General features: G+C 41.8%; 1 protein-coding gene across 2 annotated transcripts in view; it reads right to left on the bottom strand.

The window, feature by feature from the left end:
- SORCS2 (sortilin related VPS10 domain containing receptor 2) overlaps window positions 1-12590 on the bottom strand; it is a 1190324-nt gene that overhangs the window by 30517 nt on the left and 1147217 nt on the right. For both annotated transcript variants that reach the window (XM_073574542.1, XM_073574543.1), the window contains exons 20-21: window positions 2324-2457; window positions 1929-2052 (exon numbers count right to left, since the gene is read on the bottom strand). In XM_073574542.1, coding sequence (XP_073430643.1) covers window positions 1929-2052; window positions 2324-2457 — 258 coding nt within the window. The remainder of the gene's footprint in view (window positions 1-1928; window positions 2053-2323; window positions 2458-12590) is intronic.

The raw sequence follows: 12590 nt of genomic DNA, 5'->3' as shown, positions 1-12590 counted from the left end.
GCCCCCGAAGGTCCCCGCCGCTATATTGGATCCGGTGACCTGCAGGGAAGGAGGCCCCCGCAGCAGTGCTGCACATCGTACTGCTGCGGGGGTCTCAGGGAAGCACAGAGGGAGCCCCCTCCCTGCCGATGCTTCCCTAAACCCCTGGGACACTGCGATCGTGTTGGTCATATCTCTGCTTCTTGTGTTACCCACATTGTTTTTTCATGGTTTTAAGAAGCAAATAAAATACTTTTTTTAATACATTAGTGGATTGTTTCATCGCTGGAGCACATTCTTCTTCTTTTCTGCTGATTGCTGACACCCTGGACTGGGGCAGCTCCGTGCAGAGGATTTCCACTACTACAGACCAGAATGCTGTGGTGAGCTGACTTTCCTTTTCCCCTACCCTATCTGTTGATATAAGCACCCTAGTAAGTGACACATCACTGGAATCAGGATCTCTTGCCCTATATTATACTGATCTTAGATTATATCGCAAAAACCTGCTGACAGATTCCTTTAAAGCGAAAGGCCTGCAAGAATAATGTATGATCTTCCATGAAGCTGCAGGTGAGGGTAGAGATAAACTTAGTAACCACAAGGTGCAACTATGCTTTCTGCTACAATGTGGACGAAAACATGGCTGACATACGGATTACAGATCAATTTCAAAACCACGCTGATCTGTGTTAAAACCACATACTGATAACCATGGACACATTGTTAACTGTAACAATAGTTTACATGAAAATACAGAGGAATGGTTAGCTCACCCATAGGAAGAATCCTCGTACCAAAAACATGCTGAAAAAAAAAGGAATAATCCAACGAAGATGTCTTCCCATAAAATCGTCGGTCTTTATTGAAAAGAATTAATTAAAAAAATCGCAACTTCACAGCCATAAAAACAGAGTATTCACCGGCAGACAAGTTTCATTGCAATAAGGTCAGTTGCCCGAAATGCGTCTGCAGGTGAATATTCTGTTTTTATGGATGTGAAGTTGCAATTTTTAATGAATTCTTTTCAATAGTTTTCATGGTTACAGAATGTATATACATGATCGCATCTTCCCAATATGCTTCACTTATATCAGAAACATATATGTGTCACATCCTCCTGGGAGATCTGGTGTTAGGTGATCATTATGTACTGTGAAACACAGGCCTTCCATTCAGCCTGTGTGTTTTATTCCTCATATTAAACAGATTTTGTTTTCTTTGGCATTGAAGAGGTTAACGACTCTTTATTTGCTGGTTAGAGACATGCAGCTCCATCTCACAGCTGCTCCTGACCTGCTCATTTCCTCTCTCTATAAAACTTGGCCAGACATTCTTAATCCTGCCTATGAAAGTTTTGCTTCTTGGCTTGCTGAAGTTGGTGTGCTGAAGTTGGAATTCATAGTTGCTGCTGGAGATTGTTGTCTGCTGTTTTTGTGTATATGCTTTCTGGAATTACCTATTCCCATTTGGTTTGTACATTCCTATCCTTCCCTTTTTTCCTCTCTACCCTTGGTGAGTGCTTTTGTATGTTAGTTGCTTTTTGTTACCACTGTTTGTCTTACGTGTATATACACTAACATATCTGTCCCAAGCCTCCTGGGGGAGGGAGAGGGGACAGCTTAGCACATCAACAGGAGCATAGTAAGAGTACTCTCTGGACAGGGATAGTTAAGGTCCCAGTTCCAGGGACAGTTTGATACCCCTTTCCTTTCAGTAGACCGCAACAGATTTTTTTGGCTTCTTCTAAGAATAAGATCTAACCTGTTAAATGTGTGTGAACTGAGATTTGCTTGTGTTGAGCTCGGGCTTATCTTCAGCAGCCAATCTGAGCAAGCAGAACTGCAGCTATAATTATAAGGCAGATTGAGTTCACTCTCCCGAATACTCTACGCAACCATCCAGATTATTCCAATGCTTTAAAATAATCAGAATGAACGGTTTCTTACCAAATACTCTGACAACTTTTGAGTCTTGCAACATAGAGCTCCAGTATATGACTTGCACCGTCACCCTGAATTCCCCAGCCTCTGTAAATCTGGTCACGAGATAGCTGTCCAAAGTCAAGAATGGCTGAAAATAACACATAAAAGTTAATTAAAATGTTACATTAGACTTAAATAAAGCAGAAAAGGATATTGTAAGATAATTGACGCCTTGAATTTTGACAATTTTGTACAATGTTACAGAAGTGAACTTCTGTTTTTTCTTTTCTTTTACATTTCTATTTTACAAGACTGAGCTTTTACGGTTCAGTGAAGGAGAAGTAAACCACTCTCAGTAATGACCTTCAGGATCAATCTGTGTTAAAACAGGTGACAGCAACACAAATATCAGCTTGTACCTGCAGGTTATTTCCAATCCACCAGTAGTAGACAGACAGGTTTGCAACGCTTGGCTGTATAACAGCTGACAAATTCACTGCTTGGTTTTTGCCAGCGACTGGCACCACTTCAAGATGTAAAGCCTGGAGAGGGGCTGAGAAAAGAATTCACATTTTTATATTCCAAGCCTACCATGGCAACATAAAGAAAAAAAAAAAATCAGCTGCAAAAGTCAACAGCATGGACACACTATAATCATAGTCTAGTTACATACACATGTACAAAATTGTTGGTACCCTTCTGGTAATGTAAAAAAAAACCCCTCAAATGTCACTTAAATTTCTCGAAACTGACAAAAGTAGTTTTCAATTTAAATTTATTGAATATCAACTAATGAAAATCAGACATTGCTTTTCAATTGTGGGTCAATAGAAAAATTTAGATACAAATGAAAATGACCAACACAAAAATGATGGTAAACTTAGAAAAGATTGAAAATTATTACTAAGATGTGTCGTGAAATCATCATCACAGTCAGTCTGCCTATAAACAGGGAGAAAAGTAGTCACGGTGCTATTTAGGATCATGGTGTGTACCATACTGAACATGAAGCAAAGAAAGCTAAAGTTATCTCAGGAGATAAGAAATAAAATGATAGACAAATATGTGTAAGGTAAAGGCTGAAAGGCCATCTCCAAACAGTTCCTGTTACTACAGTTGCACATATTATTCAGAAATGTAAGGTCTATGGGACTGTACCCGCAAGTGACCACATTTTGGAAACTAGACCTCCAAGGAATGTATCTAGGTGTGTGATGAGCACCTTAACTCCCAGGTGCTTCATAGAAAATGATAACGTATGGTCATGAAATTAAATTTTCTCAACAAAAATGAGCCCCTCATTTTTTTATTTTCACAAGGATAACAGGAAAAATTGGACCCAAAATTCTGTTGTGCAATTTTTCCTGAGTACACCGATACCCTATATGTGGAGGAAAACTACTGTTTGGGCGCACACCATGGCTTAGAAGGGAAGGAGTGATGTTTTGGAATGCAGACTTTGATGGAATAGTCTGCGGGCATCATGTCGCTTGTGGAGAGCCCCTGATGTACCTAAACAGTGGAAACTCCCCACAAGTAACCCCATTTGGAAGCTGACCTAGAATTTCCCGGTATGTGAATTGTATAATGTAGTGACATATGCAAGTTGCATAGAGCGCATCAGGTTGGCATGCGTGAGTTGTGTATTGTACGTCTGGCTCACATACATGAGTTGTGCAAATCAGAAATTAATTTAGTAGTTCATGGAGGTGTGGTACAGTTTGAATCATTCTTTTATACACAGGACAGGTTTGTTGGGGCAGGTGTCGCATCGATAAGCGGTATCCTTGCATATCCGCCTTCCTGTAACACACTTGGCACATCCTTTGTGATCTTCCTTTCTTTGTGGTTTGAAGCACCTCCTAGGGCAAATGTTGGCATGGTATAAAACACGAGCACCTCCAGTTCCGGAAGTACTGGGGCCCACTCCTTCCCAACTTCCAAAGATTAGGGCCTTGATCACTACCTCCTGGAACTGAAGGTACGATGTACCGGTCTGGCCTGTACATTGTGATAGCATGTAATTGTTGTACATTGCCATCTGTACGATGTGCACAGCCAGCTTCTTGTACCACACCTTGGCTTTGCTCATGGCACTGTACAACTGAAGGACTTGATAAGAGAGATCAACGTCCCCATGTTTTTGTTGTACCCCAGTACACAGTCTGGTTTGGTGACCTGTGTAGAGGTACCTCGTACAGCGGTGTTGGTGGCGGCGCTGCCATCACCATGTATGAAAAGGTCATCCCTCTCGTCCCTGTAATTGACCACCAGTATGGAGGAGACCTCTCTGATTCTTCATACAGGATCAGCATCCTGCTGTAGCTTGCGCAGAGAGGGACTTGAAGAGAAGAATGCTGGTTTAAAAGTTATCTACGTAGAGGTAATAACCTTGATCCAGCAGTGTGTCCGCCAAATCTCACACAATTTTCCCACTCACTCTGAGGACTGCGGGACAGGGGGACATTCAGGGGGTTCAATCCGGGTGTCCTTCCCTTCATAAACTCTGAACCTGTGTGTGTACCCTCAGGTACTCCCCCGCCCAGCTTGTAAAATGTAATTCAGTACCTGGCTCTCTTACTGGGCAGGTATTGCCTGAATTTGAGTCTCCCCTTGAATTAGATTAGGGACTCATCCATGCAGATGTCCCTTTAGGGCATGTACTCCTCAGCAAACTTGTTGCTGAAGTGATCAATGACCAGCCGAATTTTGAAAAGTCGGTCAAAGTTGAAAAAGCCTATTTCTGTGAGGCCGGTGGTGTCAAATTTGACTCGTGATTGCGCCACAAAATCAGGAAACAGTGGCTCATAATCTTCAGGGGGTGAGATCCATACGGGGTCAGTACCGGTGGCCACTGGTTCACTTTCTGTCCTGGGGCATCTGCGTGGCAGTTCAGCATTACTTGAGGAAGAGAAGGAGGAAAAATAAAGGAAGTTGGGATCAGTGTCAGAGGCAAGAAAGACGTATGCTTCCTATGTTGAATACAGTAATTGGGACGAGCAGGACATTTTTTTTTTCACGTATATGGTGTTTGTGTGCGAACTATATTTTATTTAGGTGTGTGAGTGCTTGGTGTAAACTTTTTTATTTATGAGAGAAAAAAATAAGCAAAGACTCTAGAAAAAAAAGCTAAGAATATCGAAAAATTTTGTAAGGTAAAAAACAAACTTACTAAAGGGACATCAATAGAAAAAAAAATTAATTAGCGTCTGCCACTATCTTACCTAACCCTGCCTATATTCAGTAAAAAATATTGTAGTAGTCACCGATTACAATGGTATATTCTTACTGGGAATTGGGGAGAAAAACAGACAGGGACAAAAAAAAGTCCTGGAAAACGAGCACGAGCGCCGATCAGTGATTTGTGTCCATGATCAGCACTCGGCAGCTGCAGGACGCACACCCGGAGGTTGCGCAAAAATGGGGTGTGGGGGTCGGAAATAGAGGAAAAAAAAATAGACAGAAAAAAAGTAGTGGAAAACAGAGAGCACAAGTGCGGATCAGTGATTTGCGTCACTGATTAACGCTCGGCGGCTGCAGGATGCATAATAAAAAACCTGCCAAAACCAAGTGATTAAGTACTGTTCAGCGATCGGGGGGCAGAAAGAGGTGTAAAAGAGGGGTGGAGTGGATTAGGAAAGATCAGGGATCAGGAACGCATCAGGGAAGGATCAAAAATGTCTTATTTCTTCAGCAGCAGCAGGAACACCAGCAGTGATGACATAGGCTTGTGTCACCACAAGGCCCAGCACAGTGCGACAGACGCTCAGTAACTGCTCTCCTCACGTCTAGAAGTCGGATTGAAGAAGAGCAAAGTCGTCATTGAGAACACTGAGAAACACTGTGATTAACTGTTCAGAATTTAACTGCCAATCACAGCGATCGTAGTTGTGGGGGGTGGGGGTGGGGCGTCCCGGGACGACTCCTGGTTCCCAGCTGTAAGAATCAGCAGACACCTTAATGCAATCACCACGACTGTGGTTGCGGTGCCGCATTAAATGTATGATGTATCCATACGTCCAAGGTCAGTACTTACCGACCTGGATGTATGGTTATGTCTAACGTAGTGAAGGGGCTAAGAATGACCTCTTTTAGAGCCTGGATGCTGGATGGAGGATGATTTTCAACTCTTCTCTTCAGGATTCCTGATAGGTGTTCAATTGGGTTCAGATCATGAGACATACTTGGCCACTGGATCACTTTCATCTTACACCTTCAGAAATGCAACAGAAGTGTGTTTTGGATCATTGTCATGTTGGAAAAGTTCACCTCTACCAAGAGCATTGAGTGATGGCAGCGTTTTCCCTTTCCTTTCCCTATAGAACAGTACATATGTGAATTCATGATACTATCAATACAATGTAGCTCTCCAATATTCCTGCAGCTCCTCATAAGGACACTGCCACCACCATGTTTCACTGTAGGTACTATACATTTTTGAAGCCATCAGTTCCAAAAACATTTATCTTGGCATTATCACTCCAGACTATAAAGTCAAAAAAATTCTTGATGTTTTTCATCATGGGCCCTGGCAAATTGTAGGTGGGCTTTTTTTGTGCACGGACTTTGGAAGAGTCTTTATTTGTGGATGACACCCATGCATGCCATTACTCTGCAGTGTACACATATTGTGCCATTGGAAACACCCCCACTTTGGCTTTCTACTTCTTTAGCTAACTGCAGTGAAGTACATGTCGATTTTGTTCAACCCTTTAGGCGTTAAACTTCCATGTTTGGCCTGGATGTCTATGAGAGATGGTTGTATTCCGTATTTGTTAAATTTTTGTCTGCATTTCACGTGGGCATTATTATGCGTATTTGATTTGTATTAAAACAATTAATACAAAAGTTTAGTCCTATTTAGTACAAAAATGATTATCAAACTTGGGCATTCACTTTATAGTGAATGGTAGAAGGGGGCTACGTGCAATAATTATTTAGATTGTGAGACATCCATTATTTTATTTTCTTTATCTCTTGATTTTATTTGATTGCAGATTTTTCTCCTAATCAAAATCTTCCAACCTCCGCAAGAATTATACCATGCAATGACGGCCTTCTCTTTGAACCACAACCTAAGCATGGCGCTCATTAATAGTATGTGATGACATTCTGCTTTCAGCTCCTCTTAACTTAAACAGTTCCAGATACGAAGAAACACAAGTGATCAGGAGCATCCACTGATGTCATCCTCAAACCGAGACCTATTACCATTCTCCACAAACTCTTTCCATATGGTTGATATAGCCTTACGAATCCCTGATTGATACAAGCCATCGGCTGCATACTATGCTGTCATACTGCTAGAGATAACCATTATCCGTAATTATTAATCCATCATTAAGCATGAAAACGATATTTAAAAGAAATGTAGAATATTGCATGTTCTCAAATGAATCATCATGGTTGTGTTGGAAGGGATCTGATTTGTAACTGCTCATTTTAAATACAGCGCCCCTACAGTTGCAATAAAGTATTAAAGGGTATCCATTAAAATTATCTCTCGGTATCTATTACTTCAATTGTATTGGTTACATTGAGGCTCCATGATGTCACCGTCTTCTGCTAAAGTGTTAATTGCTGATAGCAAGGTTGTTACTGACTTTTATTAACCATAATTGTATTAGCCATGTGCTGTCATACTTTGTTGGACTGGTGACACTTAAAGGGAATCTGTCACCTGGGTTTTGTACCCCATCTGAGACCAGTATAATGCAGGGTCAGATAACCTGATTCCGGTGATATATCTTACTGTGTGAAAAAGTTCTCCAGTGTGGTCAGGAAATAAAACTTCACGTTTATTGTGCAAACATTAAAAGGACATGTAATGGATACACTTGGAAGCCCAGGATGGCTAGCGACCGATGCATTTCGAGTGTCCTTAACTGCACCCTCAACTATACACAGAGTGTAACCCAAAACCACAACAACAGAACGGAGTGCACGCAGACAGAAGGTGATGCACAGGGCTAAGGATGTGTTGGCACATTCATACATGAAAGACTAAAGAATAGGAAAGGAATCCAAAGAGACACATACCTGCTTTACCTTGGCTGGTTATTAAAAATAGCTGAGTCCCTATGTCATTTTTTTTTTAATGATTTATTTATTTTACACTGTGAGGCCGAGTCATGTGGTGCGCCGGCCATTACTGTGATGGGGCCGGAAGTGCCCACAGCCATAACGCTTGTTGATTTGCTGCGTTGCAGCTTTTCAACAGGCTTTAATAGGCTGCCGAAACTGAACAGTAACACAGATGTCCAGTAAAAAGTCCGTGTTCGTGGTTCGGCACCGGACACTAGGTGTCAGGTAAGAACTCCAAACTTTACCGATCAGGTTCGCTCATCCCTAATTTTAAAACTTCTGTCTGGACTCAGACCAATGTTAGTCTATGGGGCTGTGCACATGTCCAATTTTTTTCTTGGACAGAATCTTAATTTTATCAGATATTCGGATCGTGCTCTGCCATGTAAATCAACAGTCCATGGAAAAATTAGACTGCACTCGGATAACATCTGAGTGAGGTTTGATTTTCATGGACCAACAAAAAGGGAGACTTTTTTCTCCATCTTCTCATCTGAAAGAATCGAAGCACACTATGATGATTATGCGCTGATCAGAGTTTGATCAAAGTGTCATTTTCATAATCGAGCCGATTCTTGGTTGTCTGCACCTGCCCTTACTGGAAGGATTCTGTGACTGTTTTGTAACTTTTACAAAAGTTCCAATTCATAAATAAACTTGGCTGAAACCTTATTTACATAGCTAGCAGCAGCCAAAATAGAGCGAAGTAAAATATACCGTAAAACAAATACGGGAATTTTTTTTCCACAAGATTGGGGCACAACTGAATTTGTGACTTTTTTATGGAAAAAAACTGGCACAAAAGCAATTGAAAAATTTCCCTCATTGTGCGTACTGGCCTAACATTGGATTGGCACAGAACAGTAGTGGAGCGCTACACACTATATCAGTCCTGCATAAAAAAGCATCAAAGTGTGCATGATAATCTATACATAAGTGAATAAACCTACTGGGTAGAATGGATCTATGTGAAACACTATTCAGTTTGTCAAAAACAACTAGTGGTTCATTTTACAAAAAAAAAAAAACTACACTGGACCACCAGGGCTAAAACCTCACTTGTGCCATTGACCACTCATTATAAAGCATTGAGAATATTCATCACCCTTTTTGTAGTCAGTTACTGTCACGTGGACCCGTCCTGTGTGACGCGACCAGCAGGCCGGTAACTATAAACAACAAGACAAAGGGAAGGGAAACAGTTACAACGGTGGGCCCTGCGATAGGGAAAGGGGATGAGGAGACCTCCTGCACTCCCGAGTCAGTGTCCCTAACGCTCCTAACGTTCCCTATGCCGGTTCCGCACCGGGCGCCGCTCAGGATACCTGTCGCCCTAGCACACCCTACACCTATCCCTTGCTAGGGAGCTGGGTGGTGCAGGCACTGGCCCCACCGCTGTACTAATACACACGAAGGGAAAACACAAACAGGGAATCACCACTTAGCTTTACTCTGCTGCACTTGCTCCTGGCAACCCACCAGAATGCAGCTCTCCTCCTGAAACGCTGCCACCAAGCTCTGTCAGAGCTACAAGGAAATCCCCTATGACTCCTTCCACACGAGGGCTAAGACAGCGCTGCAAGGAACGTTCTCCAGCTCCTTCCTCCACCAAGGATGGTTGAAATGAATACTATCACCAACGCTGATTGCAACACCTGTGACTCTTTTATAGCAGAGCCAGCAATCACACCTACATTATAAATGTGCACTTAACTAAAGAAACAGAGTGCAATGATGCTGACCACCACCGGGGGCAAACTTAGAACAAACGACACCACAGTGCCATAATCCAAATGGCCACCGGGGGCAAAAACTTCTCTAAGCACAGCTTGAGAAAAAAAAAGGTTACCTGTGCTTTTATCTGTCCTGATCCCGCAGGATCATGACAGTTACTAATTGAGGGACAGACCACCAAGTATGCAGTTACTGATGCACTAATCACCAGGAACCATTCCCTGAATGTAACCCAGACTGCCAGGGGTAACTACTATAAGGGGTATCTGCCCCTAACCACTAGATAAGTGCACAGTAAAGTAATGGTGGTGGCTCATATCAAGCTCCGCTACAGATCTCTGGGCAATCTACCTAAGATTCTGTAATAACGTAGCATTTTATATTGTATCCCATTGTTTAATGATGGATTACTCAGAGCCTAGAAATCTAAGTACTATAATAATGTAATCTTTAAGCATCATCCAAAATTAAAAAAAAACTCCAAAAAGGCAGAAATTAAATGCGGCCATGAGCCAAAATATTTATTGCAGAATGTATTACCATATGTGTTGATTTAATATCCTTATGTGTGCAATCCAGAATTAAATAAGAGCGATGTAATTTGCTGGCAATACTCGGATGCGGCGCGGCCAACAAGAGATACACACTCCCACTAATGATTTGGCCGGACTCGGAATATATTCACACGATTACTCATGCACTTCCAGGATGTTTATGATATTTTACGTCCACATTGAAAATCTTCTCATTAAACATCTTCCGCTAAGTATGGGCTTCGGCAAATTCCTTTATTAAGCGGTAGCGGCCGTCTTTTGTAAATACATATTTGGGGTTTGTTATAAACTATGGGGATTAATTTCTGAAGCTTTTGATAACTTTTATGAGACTTGGATTTTAATAGGATAAACTTTTGACTCTCGGGTCTACTGGGGGTATGCAAGCAAGGAGCAGAAAATATTTCCTGCTGTTGGGTTGGATAATTTCCTCGGGGTATCACAAAAATATGATGTTTGCCTAGATAAAAATTGTAATTTCATTTAGATTTTTCTGCACATACGAAGACAAAAGTGAGCGCTTTCCGTGTTGTGATAAAATTATCGTCACATTCAATTGCGGTAAAGATTTCAGCTTATTGTCGAGGGGTTTCTCTCCAACGAGAAAATGACTAATTTAAGTTGAAAACAGGCAGTGTTCTCCACAAGAGAGCTTGTCTGTCTCTTCACTTTTCCAAATGTTAGCGTTTTTAAATTAAAAAAAAAAAAAAAAAAAAAATGTATCAGAACATTTTTTTAAAGGGGTTGTCCACTACTAGACAACCGCAGCTTAATCAAGTCAGGACTTGCAGACAGCTGCGGGCTTATATTAACAGACAAGGAAGTGGCCATGGATACTGCTCCCTCCAGGCTAAAAATATCAGCTCTCAGCCACCCCAGAAAAGGCGCATCTATAAGATGAGTCAATTTTGACACTTAGCCTCGCTCTTCCCACTTGCCCTGTAGCGGTGACAAGTGGGGTGATAGTTGGGGGGTTGATGTCACCTTTGTATTGTCAGGTGACAAAGCCCCGAGATTAGTAATGGAAAGGCGTCAATAAGATGGCCCAATTGCTAACCCCACAGTCATATTGTATAAAAACACAGATACCCAGAAAAAAGTCCTTTAATTGAAAGAATGACCCAGACTACTTTAATAAATCTTGATTAAACCATACTTACGGCCTCGTCCATTCCCCTGAAGCCATTGTCTTCCGCAAAAGAGTTAAAAAAACAACAATATTCCTCACTTTCCCGCACAGATGATAATCCATTTCTCCCACGACAGGTCTAGCTCTGCTACATCTAGATGGCAGGCTGCTTGGTTGCATGATGCAACTATACAGCCTGCCATCCAACCGAGACACTGAGCAAAATATGCTCAGTGTCTCCCTGTGAACTCCTATTTGTTGTCTGACAGCACCGTGAGCGTGAGAAAGTTCTCCTGCTTGCGGTGCCACCAGACAGGTCCTGGGAGTTCACAGACAATGAAATCACTTCACCTATGTGACATCAGCACGAGTGACTTGGGACAAATGGATTATCAGCTCTGCGGAAAGGTGAGGAATATTTTTTTTTTAACTCTTTTGCAGAAGAAATGGGCAGGGTCGTATGTATGGTTTAATTAAGATTTATTAAAGGGGTCTGTGCCATACTTTTAATTAAAGGACTTTATTCTGGGTGATCGTGTTTTTATACAACATGACTATGGGGTTAGTGATGGGGCCATTCTAGTGACCACTCTCCATTACTAATCTCGGGGCTTGATGTCACCTGACAATACAAAGGTGACATCAATCCTCCCAACTATCACACCACTTGCCACCTCTACAGGGCATGTGGGAACAGTGAGGCTAAGTGCCAGAATTGGCACATCTTAAAGATGTGCCTTTTTCTGGGGCGGCTCAGAGCTGATGTTTTTCCGGGGGGCAGTATCCATAGTCCTTTCCTAGGCTATTAATACCAGCCTGCAATTATCTACATAGCCTTTGCTGGTTATTATTTATAGGGGAAGCCTACATCATTTTTTGGAGGGGTCCCCCATTTTAATAGCCAGTAAAGGCTAAGTATACAGCTGTGACTTGTTATTAATAGCTCCATGGGTATTACCCCCTTCCCAGGTTATAAACATCTGTCCCCAGCTGTCGTCTTTCCCTCTGCTGGTTAAGAAAATTACGCGGGAGCCCACACAATTTTTTTTTCAGAAAAATAATATTTTAATAATTAAATACATGTACAGTGAGCTGCAAACACACTGTACTAATTGTATATGTCACTGACATCTATATATCTACCTATTCTATGTGTGTTTACTGTAAGTAATCCATCTCTTCTAT

This window comes from Dendrobates tinctorius, unplaced genomic scaffold (genome assembly GCF_039654945.1).
Source record: "Dendrobates tinctorius isolate UK_male_01 unplaced genomic scaffold, ASM3965494v1 ptg000039l, whole genome shotgun sequence".
NCBI classification, from domain to species: domain Eukaryota; kingdom Metazoa; phylum Chordata; class Amphibia; order Anura; family Dendrobatidae; genus Dendrobates; species Dendrobates tinctorius.
Note: the sequence above shows the minus strand (reverse complement) of the source record. Positions and strands in the feature narration are given on the sequence as shown.